This window comes from Palaemon carinicauda, chromosome 35 (genome assembly GCF_036898095.1).
Source record: "Palaemon carinicauda isolate YSFRI2023 chromosome 35, ASM3689809v2, whole genome shotgun sequence".
Taxonomy (NCBI): Eukaryota; Metazoa; Arthropoda; class Malacostraca; order Decapoda; family Palaemonidae; genus Palaemon; species Palaemon carinicauda.
The window spans coordinates 29298448-29322487 of record NC_090759.1 but is presented as its reverse complement, the minus strand read 5'-3'; the positions used below and the strand labels follow the sequence as shown (position 1 = coordinate 29322487).

Here is a 24040-nt window from a genome sequence, read left to right as displayed (position 1 = left end):
ATCACTTTATTTACTACAGGATAATATATATTTTCTGTTCAAAATGAGAATCTGTACTACAGTAAAACTTTACCACCTAACCTACAAGCCATGTCCTTACCTAACAGGGGGGCTAACGTCGCCTTGCGAACCCCCTTAGACTGACGTATTTTTAGTCAGCCCTCATCATACATACAGGTGGCCGCTGTCATATAAGCACCCCAGATATTCTAGGGTAGGCCATGGTCATACCTTAAAATGCCACTAAGCGAGGATATTTTGGAGTAGGCCATGATGATCATACATTTAAAAAACACTTAGTGAAGGACTACGGTTGCGTAATGTGAAACAAAAGACTATGAAGATTATTACATAATAATTTATCTAACTATTTTCGCAGCAAATCAAGGAGCAAGGAACGGTAGCTTTAGCCAATAAGTACCTAAATTAATCTGAATAATTAATAATTTCGATTTACCTGTCTGTACGCTAGATATTCCTCCCAAACATATGTCGCCCAGGAGAAGCCGATGATTCCCACAAACAATTTGCCCTCCCATGTGGCAAACTCTGGTATGGAGAGAATCATCTGTGACAATATATTTCTCACAAACAAATGAAAGAAGCTTATTAAATAATGCAGGGAGGTTGACGCGTTCCTCTGCAACCGAGAGCAACGTGGGTTCTGTGAGGTGGCAGGCAGCCAGATGTAAACAATGACTCGCACTAATTGGTGATTCTCATGAAATGTCCCAGATACGCATTCTAGTGATGTTTCGTCAAATCAAATTTGTGATGGGTCGTTCATATAAGGAAGCTGTTGTTGTTGTTGTTGTTGTTGTTGTTACAAGCTAAGCTATAACCATAGTTGGAAAAGCAAGATGCTATAAGCCCAAGGGCTCCAACAGGGAAAATAGCCCAGTAAGGAAAAGAAACAAGGAAATAATTAAAATACAAGAGAAGTAATAAACAAAATAAAATATTCTAATTACACTAACAACATTAAATTAGATCTTTCATATAATGTACACTATAAAATCTCCAAGAAAAAAAGAGGAACTACACAAGACTTAGAGAACAATGTTTTTGATTTTGGAATGTCCTACTCCTCGAAGAGCTGCTTATGGCTTACCATAGCTAAAGAATCTATTCTACCCTACGTGGGGGGTATTAAAAAATTGTTGATGGGGACCTCTGGAAGGCTCCATTACAAAAGGTGAAGATTAATGTTTCATGCTTAGTGCATGATGTTAGTCTAACCAAAAAGCGCCGAGGGCTTCAGGCTCCAATATATTCCATAATTACATACTTAATAATTTTATTTCTTATTGTTTTACTACAACTCAAAACAATTACTCACATACTGTTGATGTACTACCGCTAGAGAGTTGTGGGGTCCTTTGACTGGCCAGACAGTCCTACATAGGACCCTTCTCTCTGATTACAGTTCTTTCCCTTTGCCTACACAGACACCGAATAGTCTGGCCTATTCTTTACAGATTCTCCTCTGTCCTCATACGCCTGACAACACTGAGATTGCCAAACAATTCTTCTTCACACAAGGGGTTAACTACTGTACTCTAATTGTTCAGTGGCTACTTTCCTCTTGGTAAGGGTAGAAAAGACTCTTCAGCTATGGTTATCAGCTCTTCTAGGACACTCCAAAATCAAACCATTGTTCTCTAGTCTTGGGTAGTACCATAGTCTCTGTACCATGGTCTTCCACTCTCTTGCTTGAGGGTACACTCGGGCACACTTCTACCTAGTTTCTCTTCCTCTTGTTTTGTTAAAGTTTTTATAGGAAATACTTATTTTCATGTTACTATACTTAAAATATTTTATTTTTATTTTTTCTTGATTTTCTTTCCTCACTGGGCTATTTTCCCTTTTGGGGCCCCTGAGGTTATAGCATCGTGCTTTTCCAACTAGGGTTGTAGCTCAGCATTTAATAATAATAATAATAATATGACTTGTGAAGATAGATCTTTATTCTTTTTTATCAGAGAAATCTTTGACAATCAGTTTGAGGTCATGGGCATTTGTTTGCCATTTTAGTTATATTGGCTGTGCGCATTGGGATCTACGGTGTTCACATAAAATCAATTACCGGTATTTTGAATGAAATTGGACAACTGATACGATACCAATCTCAATATTCATAATATTGAGAGCGTGCAACAATAACTAGAAAGAAACCTTTTTTTTTGAGACCTGAAAAAAACATAGCTATTATCAATTATCAAAAACAATTCGAGACAAATGGTGCGCGATACTTTGGTTTTATGGAAAAAGCAATGGACATGTTACCGTCTTAATAATCAGTTGCCATTTCTGTAACTCTGAGTTTTTTTTTCTTTCAAGGTTATCTTTTAACTTACACAATCCCGAGGTTCTGGTACTACTGTATATCATCTCATTAGTTACCGTAATACCATTTATCTATTCATAACTTCTTGAATGGAAAAGCAAATTATTTAGGTTATAATATTAAAAATTTATTTCCATGTATATCTCACCCAAAAATAGATTTTTCCTATGTCAAAATCCGTTTTATTTCCATTACATTAATATAGGAAAGGGTGATACAAGGAATTTTGTCTTATTTTCTTTCCAGTATTTAACTAATGCATGGACATCTTTTTCTTTTTAGTTGAATATTTCCATATGATTCATTATCGCTGTTGTTCATAGTTTACTTTAATTGGTTTAAGGTTCAATAAAGTATCGATTAATTCTAATGGTCACGCATTCATCATAAGATTCAATACTTTACAGTATTCCAGTTGTGATAAAGTTGTAGAATGATCTTCCCAATCAGGTAGTTGAATAGGCAGAACTTCAAAAGTTCAAATTAATGTTGAACAGGCTGACATGTATATTTTCAGACTATATATAAAAGATGTTCTGATATTTTTACTGTTCTTAAAATATTTTATTCTAATTGTTCATTATTTCTCTTGTACTTTATTTCCTTCCTCAGTGAACTATTTTTTCCTGTTGGAGCTCTTGGGCTTATAACATCCCACTTTCCCAACTGGGGTTGTAGTAGAGTACCTTAGCTAGTAGTAATAATCATTATCGTTTTATTTTTAACACAAATACTGTCTGAAATTTGTTTCCCAATTTTCTTGAATTAAGCAAACATAATCCATTCGACAACTTTGTCAGTGCTGTTGATCACTAACAGTCTTAGAGGGAAGAGGATCAAGAAACTCAGATCTCCCTGATAAGGTACGAGTTTCAGTAACATTCAAAGAACAAATAAGAATGCATGACATTGCTTAGGTGCCTAATAAAAACTTTTCTCGATATCCACAAGCAATGCCTGTCACAGATAAGCTCTGTCTTCCCTAACATACTCCACTGAAAATCCACAAACAAAATTTATGACACATGCCAACTCATCCCTTGGCGCTTTAGAACAAGCACCATCAGTTGAGAAGAGTCCAGAACAATCTTCTTCCATGAAGCATGGGGATGCTGAGTGACTACTGGCTAAACCCTACCTACTGGTGGGTGCATTCAAATGTCAGCTTCCAGAGAAGACTTTCACTGAAGCAAAGACCTCTTTTTATTAATGTATAGGAAAGGAGCAGCAGCAAGGAGAGGAAATGCATCTGTGCTTCCTCATTTAACACGTTCTTTGTTGCAACATTCGAGGACTGGAGTAAACAAGCTTTAGGTGCTCCAGTAGAAGAAAAAGCCACAGGAATTCCTAAAACAGGAAATCCTGCATTTACAGGTGTAGTAACTGGAAAGCACAGGTGCTGCCTAAACAGCAAGAGAACTACCAGAAGACACCTTAGCTGCAACTTAGTGGTCAAGAAAAGCACCTAACAATGAGGCCAGCCGGAATACCGAGAGCGATTCAAATCTCGCGTAGATACTTCAGGAAATCCTGTAAACAGCCTGGGAGCAGGCAAAACAACCAAAAGGTTTGCCTTGTCAAAGCGGGACATTACCTCCAATATTCCTAGTGTTCTGGTTCTTCTTTAATTAACTACCTTGTAACTCAGATTCAACAGCTTTATCCAACTCATGCCATGATTACTCCCAAATGAAACATTATTTATAGTCTTAAAAAAATCCTGTAAATACTTCTTTCCAATAGCTCTGCCATTAAAAACAATTAAATGAATAGTTAACCATCGGTTATTGTTTTTTATGTAAAGTATAGTTCACTAGTCAGTGTAAAAAGGACTTTTGATTTTGATTGCACAGCATGTACATGAAATGTGACATGCTAACGGTTGCAGGTTTCTCGTAAAAACACTACATGTATGTTCCGAGAGACACTTTCAAATCTTTCATTTAAAACTCATTTTTTGGAGACACTTCTTTTGACTGGATTTTTCTATAATTTATAATGGCATCCATACACATTGTTTTTTTGGTTAATTACTTGATTCGTAACACTTTCATTAGTAAATTACTATAGCCTACTTATATTTACAAGGGAATAAAAACATGTACATGGGAGGACTTGTTAACTGTCTTCAGTATGGTAGTGGTTACAACTTTTTATCGTAATTATCCTCATGAAAAAATGCTACCTACAAGTCACATACTCTACATATATCTTCGTAGGGCTTCCCAGATGGATCAGTTCCCAAGTGAAAGGTGTAAATCGTGTCATGATAAAGACAACTGGACTGCAATAATGGAATCAGGGCATTATAGAATTAAGTGTTGGGGAGACCCTTTAGTTCCTAGGTATAATATGAGAAAACTCCACTGTTGCTCGATGAAGTTATACAGAGGTTGGTCAGCAAGATAGAGGAAAGAAAGCAGGAATGGAGATAAGGAAGGCTAAAAGGTTAGTGCAGCTTGAGGATGATGTAAAGAGGAATACCCTTTTGTAATGCCTGCACAGTGCGTGAAGTTCACGTTGAACAAGCATGCTGGAAGGGACCGTGGGAAATGGCCGAGGACATAAAGAAATGCATAATCACAATTTTGTAAAACTGGTGTAGACAAAACTATAAGGTAGATTTAAAGAATTAGTAAAGACTTAGATATACTATACTGTTATATTTCATAAGACTTTTTAACTTCTTTTTTAACATTCTCACTTTCTGGACAACTAAAGTATTATTAAACTTAAGTTCCCCCAAAGAATTGGAAATACTGCATTCAGTTTGATTCCATTTATAGAACTTGGTCTAAATGCCAATGCAGCAGTAGGCAGTAGGGCATTAAGCACTTAGTACTATAGGGGAAAACTTTGCAATTGCATTTAAAAGAGGTTGGATAGAAAGATGAAAAAAAGAAAGTAGGAACAGAGATGGTGTAGAGGGCTAAAATGGGCAGGTAGGGTGCAAAAAGATGCTGCCAAAGCTCGTTAGTATTATGCACAATGCATAAGTCACTAATTTCCCCGTGACACCTTACATTTGGATTGGATTTTTAGATTCGGGACATATGACCAAGGACTTGTGGCCTGCAAGGCAATTCCGCACCCACCCGCAACTGGGGGAAAACCTTCAAGTTGCACTATTTAGTCGGGGTTAAAAGATTGTACAGCAAGATGAAAGAAAGGAAGCAAGAACAGAGGTAAAATGTCAGGATAAAAATGAGAGCAGCCAGAGGCCGAAGAGACAGTACACAAGGTGCACTGAAAGCACTAACCCTGTTACAAGTTGTATTCAATTTGACATTGCTAGATGTGCACAAAATAAATGTCCACCAAGATGTGGGAGTTATAAAATAATGCAAGATGACAACCAAAACTAGTACAATCTGTTAAGCAGCTCATGTAAAACTAGCAAATAATTACACTAACAATGTATTTTTAGTGTAGCATGTTAGTACAGATAAGGTTCATCTTTGAACTTACCTTTATTCTGCGTTGGGCTAGTCTATTTCACCAAAGGTCCCTTGACAGTACTGTAACTGTGTAAGTACTTTGAAGGATGGTACATAACATCCCAAGGGTTAGGTCTCCTTCATTATATAAAGCAGTTCAATTAGAACACATTAAGGGCTGTGGTAACCTGTTGGTAATGTCTTAGCATGACAATCGCTAGACTGGGGTTAGAGTCCCACTCAAACTCGTTGTTAGTTCCTTTGGTCGCTGCAACCTCACCAACCATGTGAGCTAAGGAGGGAGGGAGGGGGGGGGGGGGTTTGAGGGAGCCTATACACTTATCTGCCGTGTCATCAGCAGCAATTGCCTGTGCCTCCCTTGGGTGGAGAGGGGGCTTGGGCAATGATCATATGTATACATGGTCCGTTTCTAGGGCATTGTCCTGCTTGATAGGGCAATGTCACCATTTCCTGGCTCTGCCATTCATGAGCGGTCTTTAAACATGATTCTCACAGAGCTGGGCTCAAGGGTTCGTCATGCAGTTTTGAGTCTTATACAATACATTATCACTACAATCTTCCAAAAAAAATGGGTATATTACGAAGTCATACTGTACAGTTTAAGTCACAATACTAAACCCCCAATGCACGATTTGTTCTTAAATGCAAACTGAAAAGGGAAAAATATCTAGTACAGAATTTAAAAAGTATGACTCTAAATATATCTACAGTGGCTACTCAACATCTAGACCTCTGCACTGATTATGTTTCTTCAACTTTATACAACTCCTTCTAAGTATTTAAGTGATTCTAGATTGGAAATTTACTTTTTCGAAACATATTTGGTGTTTCTTATTGAATTACACAAAAAAATGGACTTATGGAATATTTCTTTATGATTTTCGGTGTTCAATCTATTCTGAAGAAATATTTTAATTCTTTCATTCTACCCTGTATTGATTATTGTCCTGTCTGGTCTTCAGCTGCTGACTCTCATCTTAGTTTGTTGGACAAAAAGTTACTGTCTATTCTATTAAATTTCTTATCCCTGATCTGGATATTAACCTCTTGCACCGACATTCAGTAAGATTTTTCATAACTGACCATCCTTTGCATTCAGATTTTCTGAGACTACCATCCTGTACGTAGTTCTAGGTATACAGTTAGTTGTAAAAGTCTGGCCTCCTCCATTATCATATGGCTCAACACTCCACTATTCTACAAGCTTTATCACAGCTTTGCCCAGATTATAAATGAGCTTTCTGATCAGGCAGAAGTTCAAACTTGTAGTAAATGTTTGTATGTTGAATAGACTAATGTAAGTCTCTTCAGTTTATATATCTGTATGACATCTGTACGACATAAATTTTAACGTTGTTACTGATCTTGTGGTTTCACATTTTTCATTTAATACTTCAAATACAGTAAAATTATTTTCTTTCCTCGCTGGGGTATTTTACCCTGTTGCAGGCCCCAGGCTTTTAGTAAGCTTTTTCAAGTAGGGTCGTGGCTTAGGTGATAATAATGATTATCATCTTTGGATGAAAGTTCCTAATCCTTTCATTACAAAAATCCCATCTTATAAGATTCAAGCTTCCACTATCAAGGCCAAAAATTCGTCATATTCTCATTCATTTTCATAATTATATAAAATGGAATAAACTTTTTTAGTAAAGTAAATTATTATGTGGAATATCATGTTTGAGAAAAAAAATATTTTCAAAGGGCTGGTCAGTGAAAAGAATATATGGAAAGAATCTAAACTGTCACTACATTAGTTATCAAAGTTTCACTACTTTTCGCAATTCTTTGATATTCTCCTTCAATTCACTGTACTCTATTTGCACTTTTTTTTAAAGTAATGCAGAGTAAAATAATTTCATTTGATTTTCATGAATTTGACAACATAATCACAAAAAGCACTACACATTTACTCTCCATGGGGTTGGGCACAATATACATTACTATAATGATTCCTCTTTATTCAGTTCTGAGATCTTCCTACTTGAATTTCCATCTTTTATGTATAGGTTTTCAATTACGGACCTTTTGCAGGACTTTCTCCTTGTTCTTTAAGCTACTTTGTTCTGACTGACTGCTTCTCTCTTGCTCTATTTTCGAGTATTCAAGATACATTTCTCACCAACTTGATCATTTGTAATTTGATCTGTTTCCCCCGAGATTGATATATTTGTTGATGACATTCTTCAATTTCCAGTAGTTTTACTTGCCTGTTTTGTACAAATGAATTAATTCCTGTATTACAAAAGTAAGAGTGGCTTGAGTACTTTACTATCAATTAATACTGAAGTAATTTAACAGGACTAGTCATAGTGCTAGATTTTAATGCATCTTCCTCAAGAATTCGCTCATGAATGACAACTGTAAATGGAACAAAATAAAGATACAAAAGTTATGACAGCTGAAAAATACCCATGAAACCAATGAAAACCAAGGTAAAACATTATGGTGGTGCTGAAGGGGCACTCCAAATAACCTTTTTACATCATCTTTGGCGAGTTATGGAAGCACAAGAAACGTAAAACATACACACAGGGTGGCTAAGTAATGCCAAAGCTAAAAGTATCACGTAAGTACTGTACTGTATGCACTAATAATACAATTTGGAAATACATCCCATTACTGTACATTAAGAGGTCTTCTAGTAATAAAGATCTAATAAGATCAATATTTTACATGGAATTAAAAATGCTTTAATGCTACAAAAGGTTTAATTTCTTTTAACACAGAAAGAAAGCAATATACGTCACAGTGAAACTGGCATTATAAATTTAATAAAAAAAAATAAACGATGGGTAATAAAATTGCAAAACGTCCCAGAAAGATTTATATATAAAAAGGGATTATGTTTGGGGGAAGGGGAGTTGGAATACAACAAATGAAGAGAAAAGTCTTAATCTAGCAAATGCCAAAAACTGAAGTGTTGAACAACTGTTGAAATTCTCGAAATAAGAATATTCGACTGTTAAAATTATGTTCCTGAGATATCACTGAAAATTTTAATGAAAACGAAAACCCTCAAAAACCAGCATTGACAAATAGATCATCTTGTATCTTCTAAACTTGTCTTTCATTTTTGAAACAATGTAAAGCACTAAAAGAAATAGAAGATGGAAAAGGAGACGAATCGAGTAATTATGTAGCTCATTTTTCGTGTGCATTCAGACACATCACCTACCTGCATCAATGAGATACTTCAACACAGCCATTTCATATATAGCATTTCATCAAAATTCAGCTTTCAATGTGAATAAGATTAATCTTTGTCTGCACATATCAAATGAACTTGAATGGTTTGGACTTTGGCATAGCACTATCAAAGCTCTGACATTCTTAGATTAAACAGAGCCTCTCCACAAAAGTAACAATAAACATATATCTCAAATATATATTAGGAAATAGCAAATCATTGCAAAACTCTAGACCTCAGTCAAGATTATTCAAATAATGGGCAAAATAATGTCTTTTATTAGAAAAATTCCCATAGACCTGAAAATTGAGGACCACGTAAAAGAAAAAAAGTTCAATTACAAAATTCTCATCTGCTTCCATTCAAATTTCAAGACAACCCATATTTAAACCAAGAAATATAAATGAATGTTTTTAAACTAAAACATCTGAAGATCTAAATATTCTTCATCCAATTCCATTCAATATCACATTTGATCTGGTATCTAGCACAGCACTCCCAGCTCGTCTATCATACTTGAGAACAATGAATACTGTTTACTAAGTGAATTTAATACATGGCTTCAATGGAATTAGCTGATCGTGGCTTTTTAATTTTTTCCATGTTCTTTGTAATCATATCGTGAAGGGTTGCGTAGTGGTTTCTTATTTCACACAGAGTGATGCGCAAAGACAGGTATTCTTTCTCATCGAGCTCCATTACGGTTCGACGGTAATCATCTATATGTGGGTACTTAGCAACCTGAAAAATCAACAAAATAAATAAATAAATATCAATAAATATTAATTTTACATTTCAAAATATATACAAAATTAAGGTAGTTTATACAGTAAACCTAAAATTATATGATGTGTTAGTTATATGCATAACATCAATGAAATAACATAATCCATACAGAAGATGAAAAAAAGTATGATTAAAAAAGGATTGCAAAAAGAATATGTTATTTTCATTAGTAAAATAAATTTTTGAATATACTTACCCGATGATCATGTAGCTGTCAACTCTGTTGCCCGACAGAAATCTACGGTCGGGATACGCCAGCGATCGCTATACAGGTGGGGGTGTACACAACAGCGCCATCTGTGAGCAGGTACTCAAGTACTTCTTGTCAACAAGAACTCAATTTTCTCCTCGGTCCACTGGTTCTCTATGGGGAGGAAGGGCGGGTCCTTAAATTCATGATCATCGGGTAAGTATATTCAAAAATTTATTTTACTAATGAAAATAACATTTTTCAATATTAATCTTACCCGATGATCATGTAGCTGATTCACACCCAGGGTGGTGGGTGGAGACCAGCATACATGTTAACAAAGAAGCTAAGTATCCCGTATTTCATTTTATTAGTTATTCAAAAATAACATAAAATAAATAAGTACCTGGTAAGGAAGACGACTTGAACCATTACTCTGCCTTTATTAAGTACGTCTTCCTTACTGAGCGTAGCGGTCCTCTTAGGATGCTGAACGACTCTTAGGTGCTGAAGTATAAAGGGCTGCAACCCATACTAAAGGACCTCATCACAACCTCTAACCTCGGCGCTTCTCAAGAAAGAATTGACCACCCGCCAAATCAACAAGGATGCGGAAGGCTTCTTAGCCGACCGTACAACCCATAAAAAGTATTCAAGAGAAAGGTTAAAAAGGTTATGGGATTATGGGAATGTAGTGGCTGAGCCCTCACCTACTACTGCACTCGCTGCTACGAATGGTCCCAGGGTGTAGCAGTTCTCGTAAAGAGACTGGACATCTTTGAGATACAGTGATACCTCGGTACTCGACCATAATCCGTTCGAGATCCGTGTTCGACCTCCGATTTGTTCGAGTACCGAATTTTTTTTCCCCATAAGAAATAATGGTATATATTCTATTCCGTTCCCAAGCACTCGAACAGGCCCAAAATATTAATAAAACGTGTACCTAAACAACAATAATTATCTAAATGTGTATGAAATTGGTCAGAAAATCCTATAAAACAATTTTAAACCATTTACTGTACTAAAATAAAACAATTTTAAACCATTTTCTGTACTGTAGTGAACATACCTTTGAGCAGCGGTTCGATGGCATACAGGGATGGATGTGGAGAGGATGGAAGGGGGAGGTTACTGCTTGGAAGGAGAGTCCCCTTCCATGATGTGGCGGGGTAGTTCTCCTTCAGGAGTTGTTTCTCTCTCCAATGAAAGGGTGGGCAGATCTATTTCAGGGGTTTCTTCTCTTCTTTGTCTCTTCTTTGGAGGAGAAACAGGCTTTGATGTAGCAGCTTTCTTTTCTTTTGTGAAAAACTGGTCTATTGTTAATTGTTTCTTCCTCCTCTGCAGTATTCTTCGAAAATGATACATGACACTATCATTAAACATATGCACTGCCCGGTTTGCTACTGCAATTTCTGGGTGGTATTTTTCAGCAAAAGCCTGCACATCTGCCCACTTGGAACAAATTTCATTGATGAGAGAACTTGGAACATCCTCCCTTACCTCATCCTCTTCTGAAGATTCCTGCTCCACAATCAGATCCTGCTGCTGTTGTTGTTGCAGGTGCAACAATTCCTCCACAGTCAACTCGGTAGAATGGCTTTCTACAAGCTCATCAATATCATCCTTGTCGACCTCAAGCCCCAAACTCCTGCCCATGACAACAATTTCCTCAACGACATCAGTGTCATCAGAAATTACAGGGGTAGCAGTGCTTGGACCCGCCTCTGGTTGGAAACCTTCAAACTCCCTCTCTGTGACACATGATGGCCACAGCTTACGCCAGGCAGAGTTCAATGTCCTATAGGTCACACCTCGCCAAGCTTGGTCAATCATGTTAACAGAGTTGAGGATGCTGAAGTGTTCCTTCCAGAATTCCTTTAGGGTCAACTTCGTGTCACTGGTCACTTCAAAACACTTTCTGAAAAGGGCCTTGGTATAGAGTTTTTTGAAGTTTGAAATGACCTGTTGGTCCATGGGCTGGAGTATGGGAGTAGTATTGGGGGGCAAGAATTTGATTTTGATAAAGCTGTATTCTTCTTTCAAGTCATCCTCGAGACCTGGAGGATGTGCAGGAGCATTGTCCATAACCAGAAGACATTTCATTGGCAAGCTCTTTTCAATGAGGTAAGCCTTAACCTGGGGGGCAAACACTTCGTTTATCCACTCAGTAAAGAATTGTCTTGTGACCCAAGATTTAGTGTTCGAGCGCCACATAACTGGTAGTGCACTTTTACAAATATTATTTCGTTTGAACACCCGGGGGTTGTCCGAGTGGTACACTAACAAGGGTTTGATCTTGCAATCGCCACTTGCATTTGCACACAGCAACAATGTTAGCCTATCTTTCATTGGCTTGTGACCTGGCATCTTCGTCTCGTCCTTGGTAATGTACGTATTGGCTGGCATTTTCTTCCAAAATAACCCAGTCTCATCACAATTAAAGACTTGTTGTGCGATCAAATTTTGTTCATTTATGTACCGATCGAATTCCCCCACGTATTTATCGGCTGCAATTTGATCCGAACTAGCTGCCTCCCCATGCCTAGTAACACGATGAATACCTGTTCTATTACGAAACTTTTCAAACCAACCCCTGCTCGCTTTAAATGTAAATGAATCACTTTCACTGGTACTCGGACTTTTCTTCACTAATTCTTCATAGATATGCAACGCTTTTTCACAAATGAACGCTTCACTAACACTTTCCCCGGCCAACTGTTTTTCTTTAATAAATATTAAAAGCAACTTTTCCATCTCCTCAATCACTTGTGGCCTTTGCTTAGTTACCGCCGTAACTCCCGTTGCAACATTCGCCTTCTTAATCATTTCTTTATGCTTTAAAAACGTAGAAATGGTCGACTTCGCCATTCCGTATTCTACCGCTAAATCGGACACTCGTACACCATTCTCATATTTCGCTATAATTTCCTTCTTCAACTCGATCGTTGTTCGCACTGTTTTCCTCTTCTCCTTCCCCTTAACACTCATTACTTTCTTGGGACTCATTATGAAAGCTAAAAAAGCAATTAAAAGCACTGAAAATCACTAAATCACAACGAATGCTGATCGCGCGTTGTCTGAGTGACGCTCTCGAGAGAACTGATGCTTCCCGAACAAGCGAGAGTGGCCGAGATGGCGCGATCATCACAAAGCCCATGCGGTCGTCACGTGTTCGGCTGGTCGAGTACCGAATTTTTGGTCGAGCACCGCAGCAAAAATTTCTCGAAAATTTTGGTCGAACTCCGAATTGTTCGAGTATAGAGTCGTTCGACTACCGAGGTATCACTGTAGAATGATGCGAACACTGACTTGCTTCTCCAATAGGTTGCATCCATAACACTCTGCAGAGAACGGTTCTGTTTGAAGGCCACTGAAGTAGCCACAGCTCTCACTTCATGTGTCCTTACCTTCAGCAAAGCAAGGTCTTCTTCCTTCAGATGAGAATGTGCTTCCCTAATCAGAAGCCTGATGTAGTAAGAAACTGAGTTCTTAGACATTGGAAGAGAAGGCTTCTTGATAGCACACCATAAGGCTTCTGATTGTCCTCGTAAAGGTTTTGACCTTTTTAGATAGTACCTAAGAGCTCTAACTGGGCAAAGTACTCTCTCCAGTTCGTTCCCCACCAAGTTGGACAGGCTTGGGATCTCGAACGACTTAGGCCAAGGACGTGAAGGAAGCTCGTTTTTAGCAAAAAACCGAGCTGCAAGGAACATGTAGCCGTTTCAGATGTGAAAACTATGTTCCTGCTGAAGGCGTGGATCTCACTTACTCTTTTAGCTGTTGCCAAGCACACAAGGAAATGAGTTTTTAATGTGAGGTCCTTAAAAGAGGCTGATTGGAGAGGTTCAAATCTTGATGACAAAAGGAACCTTAGGACCACGTCTAGATTCCAGCCTGGAGTGGACAACCGACGTTCCTTTGAGGTCTCAAAAGACCTAAGGAGGTCCTGTAGATCTTTGTTGGTGGAAAGATCCAAGCCTCTGTGGCGGAAAACCGCTGCCAACATACTTCTGTAACCCTTGATCGTAGGAGCTGAAAGGGATCTTACGTTCCTTAGATGTAACAGGAAGTCAGCAATCTGGGTTACAGTGGTACTGGTTGAGGAAACTGCATTGGCCTTGCACCAGCTTCGGAAGACTTCCCATTTAGACTGATAGACTCTGAGAGTGGATGTCCTCCTTGCTCTGGCAATCGCTCTGGCTGCCTCCTTCGAAAAGCCTCTAGCTCTTGAGAGTCTTTCGATAGTCTGAAGGCAGTCAGACGAAGAGCGTGGAGGTTTGGGTGTACCTTCTTTACGTGAGGTTGACGTAGAAGGTCCACTCTTAGAGGAAGAGTCCTGGGAATGTCGACCAGCCATTGCAGTACCTCTGTGAACCATTCTCTCGCGGGCCAGAGGGGAGTAACCAACGTCAGCCGTGTCCCTTTGTGAGAGGCGAACTTCTGAAGTACCCTGTTGACAATCTTGAACGGCGGGAATGCATACAGGTCGAGATGGGACCAATCCAGCAGAAAAGCATCCACGTGAACTGCTGCTGGGTCTGGAATCGGAGAACAATACAACGGGAGCCTCTAGGTCATCGAGGTAGCGAACAGATCTATGGTTGGCTGACCCCACAGGGCCCAAAGTCTGCTGCAAACATTCTTGTGAAGGGTCCACTCTGTGGGGATGACCTGACCCTTCCGGTTGAGGCGATCTGCCATGACATTCATATCGCCCTGAATGAACCTCGTTACCAGCGTGAGCTTTCGATCTTTGACCAGACGAGGAGGTCCCTTGCGATCTCGAACAACTTCCTCGAATGAGTCCCTCCCTGCTTGGAGATGTAAGCCAAGGCTGTGGTGTTGTCGGAGTTCACCTCCACCACCTTGTTTAGCTGGAGGGACTTGAAGTTTATCAAGGCCAGATGAACCGCCAACAACTCCTTGCAATTGATGTGAAGTGTCCTTTGCTCCTGATTCCATGTTCCCGATCATTCCTGTCCGTCCAATGTCGCACCCCAGCCCGTGTCTGATGCGTCCGAGAAGAGACGGCGGTCGGGGTTCTGAACAGCCAAAGGTAGACCTTCCTTGAGAAGAAAGCTGTTCTTCCACCACGTTAGAGTAGACCTCATCTCTTCGGAAACAGGAACTGAGACCGTCTCTAGCGTCATGTCCTTTATCCAGTGAGCAGCTAGATGATACTGAAGGGGGCGGAGGTGGAGTCTCCCTAACTCGATGAACAGGGCCAGCGATGAAAGTGTCCCTGTTAGACTCATCCACTGCCTGACTGAGCATCGGTTCCTTCTCAGCATGCTCTGGATGCATTCTAGGGCTTGGTTGATCCTTGGGGCCGACGGAAAAGCCCGAAAAGCTCGACTCTGAATCTCCATACCCAGGTAGACAATGGTCTGGGATGGGACGAGCTGGGACTTCTCTAAATTGACCAGGAGGCCCAGTTCCTTGGTCAGATCCATAGTCCATCTGAGATTCTCCAGACAGCGACGACTTGTGGGAGCTCTAAAAGCCAGTCGTCTGACGGAGCCGGACACAAGATCATGGTACTGCTGCACAGTCTGTGAACTGTCAACCATGAGGAAGCGAGGAAGTACAGCGACAACCCGAAACTGTCTAGACTGTCTGGGTAGTACAGACAACTCCTTATCGGGTTGCTGAGGTTGCCGCACTGCGTCACAACAAGTCACCTCTGCTGGTTGTTGAACGTCTTCCCAGTGACACACTGACTCCGTAAAAAAATCCTCTATCAAGGACTAAGCTTGGACTGCATGTCTTGCAACAAAGCTCAAGGTCTATGGGAGCAGGTGTGACAACAGACGGGGTTAGCGACTGAAGCGGAACCATTTACCCTCCCTGGAAGCATGTTATGCTTAAATAAAAGTCCATAGGAGGCTAAGCAGCTTAAGGCTCCTCTCCAAATGACAGAGTCCTCAAGGGAATATCAGAAGGAGGGAGAACAGCACTTTCTCATCTACAGGAACCATATCCGAGAAAAGCTAAGTTCTCTCAGTGAGGGTTTCACTGGTGCAAAAGCAGCAGACCAGAAGGCAACGTTATGAAACTGCTTGACAGTCTGTGAACTGTCAAAAACTGAACTGTCAACCACAACAGGAGCGTGAGGACATACAGCACTGGTGTATAAGTAGCAGACCAGAAGGCAACGTCATGTAACTGCATGACAGTTTGTGAGTTGGCAACAACCAAAGTTGTGTGGGGAAGCCTCAACTCCTGCCTGACTAGTTTGCTGCTGGCGAGTGGCGGTAACCACAGTGTGTTGCGGAGGCTGACACACCGTGTCAAAACACGGCAGCTTGTGGTAGCTCCCGCACGGCAACGGAGTGCTCTGTGTGTGGGAGTCATCATACATCTGGCAGGGTTGACTGTGCATGGGTGGAGGAGCTCTCACAACAAGAGTGTGAGAGCAGGAAGCCATGCCGGGCGCACAACCGTGGGAGGTGTAGGCCCACGGGTGCATCGTCAACCTTCTCCGCAGTCGGAGTGTGGGAGCTGGCAACAACAAAAGCAGAGTGCTGGTGCGTGGGAGGGGCTGCGGTGGGTTGAGGAGCATGCGGTATGGTATGCAGAGCATGCTGTAAGGTATGCAGAGCATGCTGTAAGGTATGCAGAGCATGCTGTAAGGTATGCAGAGCATGCTGTAAGGTATGCAGAGCATGTTGTAAGGTATGCAGAGCATGCTGTAAGGTATGCAGAGCATGCTGCATGGGCTGCGGAGAAAGCCGCATAGTGCTGGAACCCGGCAGCTCTACAGAACCTTCCCACTGCTGATGCGGTAGCTCACGCATGTTAGCAGATGGTGCAGCAAGAACATGCGTCTGGCAGGGTGGACTGCGCATCGGTGGTGGAGCTCTCACAGGTGGAGGGTGGGAGCAGGCAGCCGCAGTATCTGCTGAGCGCACAACCTCGGCGGGTTGTAGGTTAACAGGCTGCATTGTCAACCTTCCAGCATGATACTCCTGCATGAAGGAGCAAGCTGAGACTGTATAGTCTGCAGCATGGACCACTAGGGTCTATGAAAGACAACAACAAACGGAGCTACTGTCCGTTGTGACTGAGGGTCTAAAACAGCTGGTGCGGCAACAGACGGAGTTACTGCCTGTTGCGGTACCACCTAGCCTCTCTTAGGAGGTGTGCAGTTGTCGTACTGCAGCGAGTCCGAACTGACCCAGTGGCTACACCTAGGCCGTTGGACTTGCGCGGAAGGGACCGACTTGCACTTAAAAGCTGCAAGATTTGGTCCATGGTTTCTGCGAGAAACCTCTTCCGCAGACGAGGAATAAATGGGCTCTCTCGTCTTTGTGTGGGTGGGGTGATCACGTCGGCAACGTGTGTAGATACACCCGAAACCACAGAGGGAAACGTCTGTTCGTCGATCAAGGCCTGAGGAACCCATAAGTCCTTCGACATTACTTCTCCCCTGGGCTTGGGAGCTTGTAAGAGGTATCGGACTAGGTGAACAACTGGCACGAACAGACGAACCCTCGAACGCAACACTGTAACACTTTGCGCATATCACTTTATCACTTTTGATTTTCTGTTTGCACTTATTTCACTGAACTCGAAACTTTAAGTGGTTTGTACCTGAAACACGCAATCCTATCCTTCATTAAAAGGTAGTAATTGCGAAAACAGTATTACAATGTAACAGAAAAACATAAAGAAAGATAAAGAATTCAGTGGCTGGAAAAGAGACTAAACACTAGATCAAATAAACTACGTTTAAAATCTCTCACCGCATAAAGCCTGGGAACAAGAATAAAACGCTAGAAACGTTTTACCTTCTTCCCCTATATCGACTAGGGAGAAGAGCAAAAAAAAAAAACGAGAACAACGTTACCCGCTTGAACGAAACGTTTATCCTCCTCTCTCTCCCTCCGTCTCTATCTCTCTCTCTCTCTCTCTTGACTTAGAACCTGAGAGATGAGCCCAATTATATATATCGTTAAAACATATTATTTGTTAAAGGAAAAAAAACTGAAAGGTTTCCCAAATAAAAAGTTCCTTATTAGAATTAAAACCATTTAAGCTAAGAAAGAATGAACGAAACGCTAGAATCGGTTTACTCTTACTGCAACGTGAAACCGTGAAATACTCTCTCTCTATCGTAACGATAGAGCGCAAGTTGAACGTTCTGAACGTCAACAACTGCGGAGACTAAACAAAACGTTAGTTCAACTTTGAAAACAGTACGAGACTTATCAAAGAAATTCTTTCAAAAACATTAAAATTAAAATAGCATAAATTCTTAACAGGAAAAACGATATGACGAGCTCAATGTTAATTAACTTCGGTTCCAAGTAAGGACCGCCTACAATTAGGAAAGGTCGCATATAAACAAACATAAAAAAAATAATTTTTATAAGTTTATAATAAAAGGAAAGTTAATCGAAGAGGCCTATAAATGGCGGAGAGATATAAAATAAAAAATGAAAGAGAGTCTATACTCTCTTCGACACCAACACTTCCGTCTAAGGGAAGGGTCGGCCATTTAAAAGTGAAAGAGAGTCCATACTCTCTTCTTCACCATAATTAAATCAAATTAATTCCAAAAGCTTGCTAAGCTAATGATAAAGCTTCCTGAATAGCGAAGGCTAAACTCTAGAGCAAATACATCACCAAATCGTGAACAATAACTCCAGAATCAACAGCGTATCCAAGTAGGTCTAGCCGGAGGCACGACAGAGGAAAAATTGAGTTCTTGTTGACAAGAAGTACTTGAGTACCTGCTCACAGATGGCGCTGTTGTGTACACCCCCACCTGTATAGCGATCGCTGGCGTATCCCGACCGTAGATTTCTGTCGGGCAACAGAGTTGACAGCTACATGATCATCGGGTAAGATTAATATTGAAAAAAGAGTATTTCCTGGCAGATAAGATGCTTACCAATTCTAAAAAGAAAGTTTTAGGTCAAAGCCTCACAGCTTGAGCTCGCATCAACTTTTACAACAATCAGCTGCCAGTCATGGATGGTGGGAGTGACATTGCAAAAGCAGTTCTGGACTGCTTTCTCTCTCTCACCAGAGTGAGAGAAGGATTGACAAAATGCACAGGTCACCTAAGGCTAATGCAAATTATTAGGCGAGCAAGAGTAGACTTCTCTATTCTAGTTACAACCTTTCACATCAATGTACTATGCCTGTCCTCAGGAATAGCTTTTGGCAGGAGAGAGACTGTGCTTTGAGGTTAAGGTCTAGTCTAACTTTGATGTAAGGACTGGGCTATCATCAAAGTCAAGTTTGAAGATTTTGTGCTTATAAGCAAATCTCAATACTGATCTTGAATAATGTCAAATTTTCATGCAAAGCTGGACTCATATTCATATACAGGAACCAAAGTCATCGTCCTACAACCTTCTGAAATGAGATATCTACCAAGAAGGCATACCAGTAATCCACAGTCTCCCCAAACCTAGAGGATATTTAAATGAGGTTGGCCCCTAACTTTTTTATTGTTTAACTCCAAATCAAGCAGAGTTAGGACTGACAGCCCTAGGCTTGAAAGAAAACCTACTAGAATAATGAAGCATTAATTTTCCTTCTGCTTCCTTATGGCTCAAGATAGAGGTCTACATGGGTTCTCTACCCCATTAATTCTCCTTCTTTACAAGGAAAATCAATTAGGATACCTCCCATAAAAAGATGATAATTCATTCACTGGGAAAGTCTTTCATTCTAAAGTTACCAAGGCTTTCCACAATTTGGTTGATATTGTGTAGGAGAAGGTTACGGTGTTTCAGGAACTTTACCCTACAGACCACGGAGTTCTTAAAACCTCGACCCAATTAAGATAGATTCTTCTTTCTGAAGGAATTGCTAAAATTCTAGCGGAAAAGATTTCCAGATTAGCCAAGAGAATGGCTAGCTTTGACAGATGACCTCCCCACTAATCATGGTTTCATGAGCTAATTGCTTCCATGGTTACAAGCCCAACAATGACTTTAAATAACATGCCATGGACTCGGTCAAGTTTAGAGCTCTAGAAGAAAAGGCCCTTGAGAGAGTAGGCAAGCTCAATAAAGTTAGAAAAACCTGCAAACTGAAAATAATGGAGATTGGGCAGCTGAGGGTTATGAGCTGGATGCCAAAGTTAATCATGTTACACATAAAAATGTTTTGACATAAGAACCCACATATAGAATGCATCTTGTAAATATGCAGAGGATTTACTATAGGAGATTGTCCTGTAGACAGCAAGAATAACCACCTAGAACTAAGGCATCTATGTGTTTACTCAGATCACCACCATAGAGGCAATAGCTATACATATGGCAAAGTGAGAGTCACGGAATGTAGAAGTATCATACCTTGAAATGAAATCTCAGATTGTTTCTGTTAGATTAGGTGACTGAATTTGTTCTTTTTGAAGGAGGAATAGTAACTGGATGATTCATTGAAATAATGAAGAGTTGAATTTCCAAAAAAAAATTCAGGGTGGCGCCTGGAGGTGAGGTTAGAGGGGACTAGTGATAGTTCCTGCTGGCTTATGGTCGCCCGAGGAGAATGATATAGATCGTCTCAGTGGAGACCTAAAACCCGCAACTTTAACTCTTAACTTAAAAAAAAAAAAAAGTAACACATGAGGCAGAATGGAGATTATCTTATGATTAGGTAAAACAGGGATGAATGAAAACCCTGAGAATGCCAGAAGAAATGGAAACTCAAAGTCAATCAAAATATGAGGTTAGATAAAATAGCAATCAGTTTTTAAAGAGGAGTAAAGACATGCATAGGTGTGAGTAATAAAATATAACTAAACACTCAAAGAAAATTACAGATATTAACAGCAATAAAATATTTTTAAAAAGTTCTATAGAGTCAATGAACAAATATCAGCTGAAAAATACATAAAATAAGAAAAACTAAAGTACATACTTTGGACACCAGCTTAGCTCTTGTCATATAATAACGTGATATCTGATCAAAGAATGCTGCTGCCTCTGATTCAACGGTTCGGATTTCACCTAACGTTTCTTCTTGAATGCTCACGCCAAAATTGTTACCATCTTCGATTTTTGGTATCAAAAATGACACCCACATCTTAAGCTGAAAATATACCAATTCCTTATTATTAATCATAATACTAGAATATTTTTTTCACACAGCAAAATATAGTACTATAATAACATATAAGGCTTTCACACAATCATAAAACTGAAGTCCTATTTGAAACCATATGAAATTGTTGAAATTGGCACAAAAAAATTTTACAATCTTTCACGATATTCATGATACAGTGAAAATTAATGTTTGCATAAGACATACTAGATACACATAGGTACCATTGGCACAGTTATGGTCTTTTCAAGTTATTTACACAATACTGTATAAATCATAAATCCAAAATACTTTCCATCTACAAATAATAATAAAGTACTGTATTCAAGATATTGAGACATATCTTACAAGCATACATTTATCATAAATCTGATCTGCTACATAGTCTCATATATTGTATATATTTCAGGTACTATTTACTATCTTATTAACAATATGAAGACTTCATCCACTTTGAAGTAAAAGCAAAATTTTTGAATGCAGTACTTGTATAAAAGCAAAATTCTTTAATACTAAATAACAGGGTTTTAATTCAAATTACCAGGTTTGCTTCCTCCACAAGCTGACGGATGAGAGGCTTTATTGTATCAACCATACTTGTGATATGGGGGTTTATGGAAACGGACCCTGATGGCAGAACGAACACTTTGGCACCGGTAATAGCATCTTCTGTTCCTTCTGAAATCTTACGCTTTTTTCCAGGAGGATCGCCATCAAAACTGTAAAATACCAAGTAAAAACACACTGCTTTTAGCACTTTTAAGGTACGTGATTCGCCCCCCCCCCCCTTAACAATGTCAATTTGTGATTACTTCTAATTCAATCTACTTTTTTTGTTACTCAAACAATTTTTTTCGTTTAAAAACTTTGAAGACAATTTTATACACTAAAAGATGTGTATTTAAAATTCCCTTAGCATTGTATTATTTCATCAGTGTATATAAATAACTTTCAAAGTACTACTCTTATCTATTTTTTAAAGTTTATGTACTGTACACATTTCCGACTATAAAATTCCCTATTTTTTCATGTTTAAATTGTAAAAAATGGTCAATATTTAAAGTAGATGTGATATTCTCCCAAAAATTTTAGATTCAAACCTTGGTCCTTTGATAGGAGTATGATTTCAGCAAAGCTGGAAACTTGGTTGTTAAAATTTAAAAGATATTGGTAGCCAGTGGTGGGTAGCGAGAGAAGACCCAAACCCCTACCACACCACTGAGAAGCCACTTTAACATCAATGCCAGGTAGTACAGACATACTTTTTCAACAAACTTGGCTTATTAATTCTTTTTCTCTCTTTGAAGTTTGAACGTGTGTGCTTGCTATGAAGAAACCATGAGTGGGCATGCGATCTTGCCCTGGAATTCCTAGATGACATAGCAAGACTCATGAACAAGCATAATGTGGATCACCGTTCTTTATGGCCTGCTTGTAGGGGGCATGACTGTATGGTCTTCCCCTTGTGAGGAATGTATAATAGGGTGTGGTTGGCCTCCATTTGCCAGGAGCTCAGCAAGAAGAGGAAAAGCAAAACCTAGCAAGATTCTTCCTCTTCTGGTTCTCTACTAAGGCGAAAAAATCCACAGGTTCTCATTCTCCCCCTCTCGGAACTTAGGCTTCTGATCCTTCTTTGCCACCCTCCTCCAGGGGATAAATGAAAGGAAGACGACGATAATCTAACCCTAGGGCAAGCCAAAAGTGAGACAGCATTATCTACTTCCCCTAGAGGAGCATATATATCTTTTTTTCAGACGACACCCTATAGACATTATGGCAAGAAGAAATACCTTTCAGAGAGACTCCTCCTGCAAGCCTTAGATCTAACCAAGGCCAAGTCCCTGTTGATAAGTCTCTGTTGATGGAGCCTACTTCATAGTAGCCTATGGCTCTCTAAACTCATGATTTACTTCTCTGACAGGAATAGCCAAACACCTATCCTTGCCTTCAGCTTCTAGCCCTTTACGTGCTATGCCTTCATCGAGGAAACAATCTTCTAACCTGGACTGCCTTTACAAGACAAAGAAGAGGGTTTCTCTCCATTAAAATGTCACTGTCTCACCATAGGATCTCCCTTCCCCTCTCGTCAGGAGGTGTATAATTACGTTCCTTAGAAGAATTCTGTTGTAAAGGAATTAAATCTCCCTTTGGGAAGCAAAAACACCTTCAAGCGTGCGCACTCTTCTTTTGACCATTCACTAGGATCTCCATCAGTGTACAAACAAGGGCACCAACACGAGTGCTTTACTGTTCGAAGACAATCTTCTCTAACAGCGGGCCAACCTACAAAACGCACTCCTATGAAGTTTCTAGGACCATTACCTTAGGAATTTTGAAATTGTCAGAAAGATGACATTGCTGCTGCAGATCAGAATACTGCATTTGTTTGTTGGTTTCTAGGAGAATCCACAAAACATTGGCCTCATTATGGAGATGGAGAATCTCTGTTCATATGGGTTCTCTGTACAATGCTAACAAAGGCCTTACCTTTGTTTTTTAATCTGAAGGATTAAGTTTGAAGACCTGATATCATTAGAACACTTGCCAGAAACAAAAGTGTTAGTATATGGGGTTATGAAGTGAGCCAACATGAATCAACAAGACTTTGCCAACTGGGAAGAGATATCTATATGAATTAAGGTGCCAGATCACAGTATCAACCTTGTGCTAGAATGCAATGAAGATTATCTCAAACTGAAGCCCGCACTGATTTACCACTCAATAGAATCCATGGATACTAAAGATTCTCCAAGGAGCAATTTTGAGTTCTGTACAGTAATTTGAAAATTTATCTTGAAAGACATGAATGTCAACTGCTATCAACTGTATGATTAATCCAATTTTGTCATATCATAAGCAGTAAGCCAATGTGAGGAAGGGTAACTTCCCCCAAAAAATACCTTTATGACAATGCTCTGGATTCTCCCAAGGCCATGGATGACTGGTAGGAAAATAATACACTGCAGTATAATTCTTGCATACTACCATCACCTCTTTAA

General features: G+C 39.7%; 2 protein-coding genes across 3 annotated transcripts in view; both read right to left on the bottom strand.

The window, feature by feature from the left end:
* Positions 1-701, bottom strand: part of LOC137627674 (CAAX prenyl protease 1 homolog) — a 60317-nt gene extending 59616 nt beyond the window's left edge. The window contains exon 1 of the mRNA XM_068358865.1: positions 458-701. Coding sequence (XP_068214966.1) covers positions 458-568 — 111 coding nt within the window. The 5' untranslated portion in view covers positions 569-701. The remainder of the gene's footprint in view (positions 1-457) is intronic.
* A 7916-nt stretch (positions 702-8617) lies between these two features.
* The window catches only part of REG (proteasome regulator gamma), a 26888-nt gene continuing 11465 nt past the window's right edge, over positions 8618-24040 (bottom strand). For both annotated transcript variants that reach the window (XM_068358861.1, XM_068358860.1), the window contains exons 4-6: positions 21583-21760; positions 20859-21029; positions 8618-9736 (exon numbers count right to left, since the gene is read on the bottom strand). In XM_068358861.1, the coding sequence (XP_068214962.1) occupies positions 9545-9736; positions 20859-21029; positions 21583-21760 (541 nt within the window). In that variant the 3' untranslated portion in view covers positions 8618-9544. The remainder of the gene's footprint in view (positions 9737-20858; positions 21030-21582; positions 21761-24040) is intronic.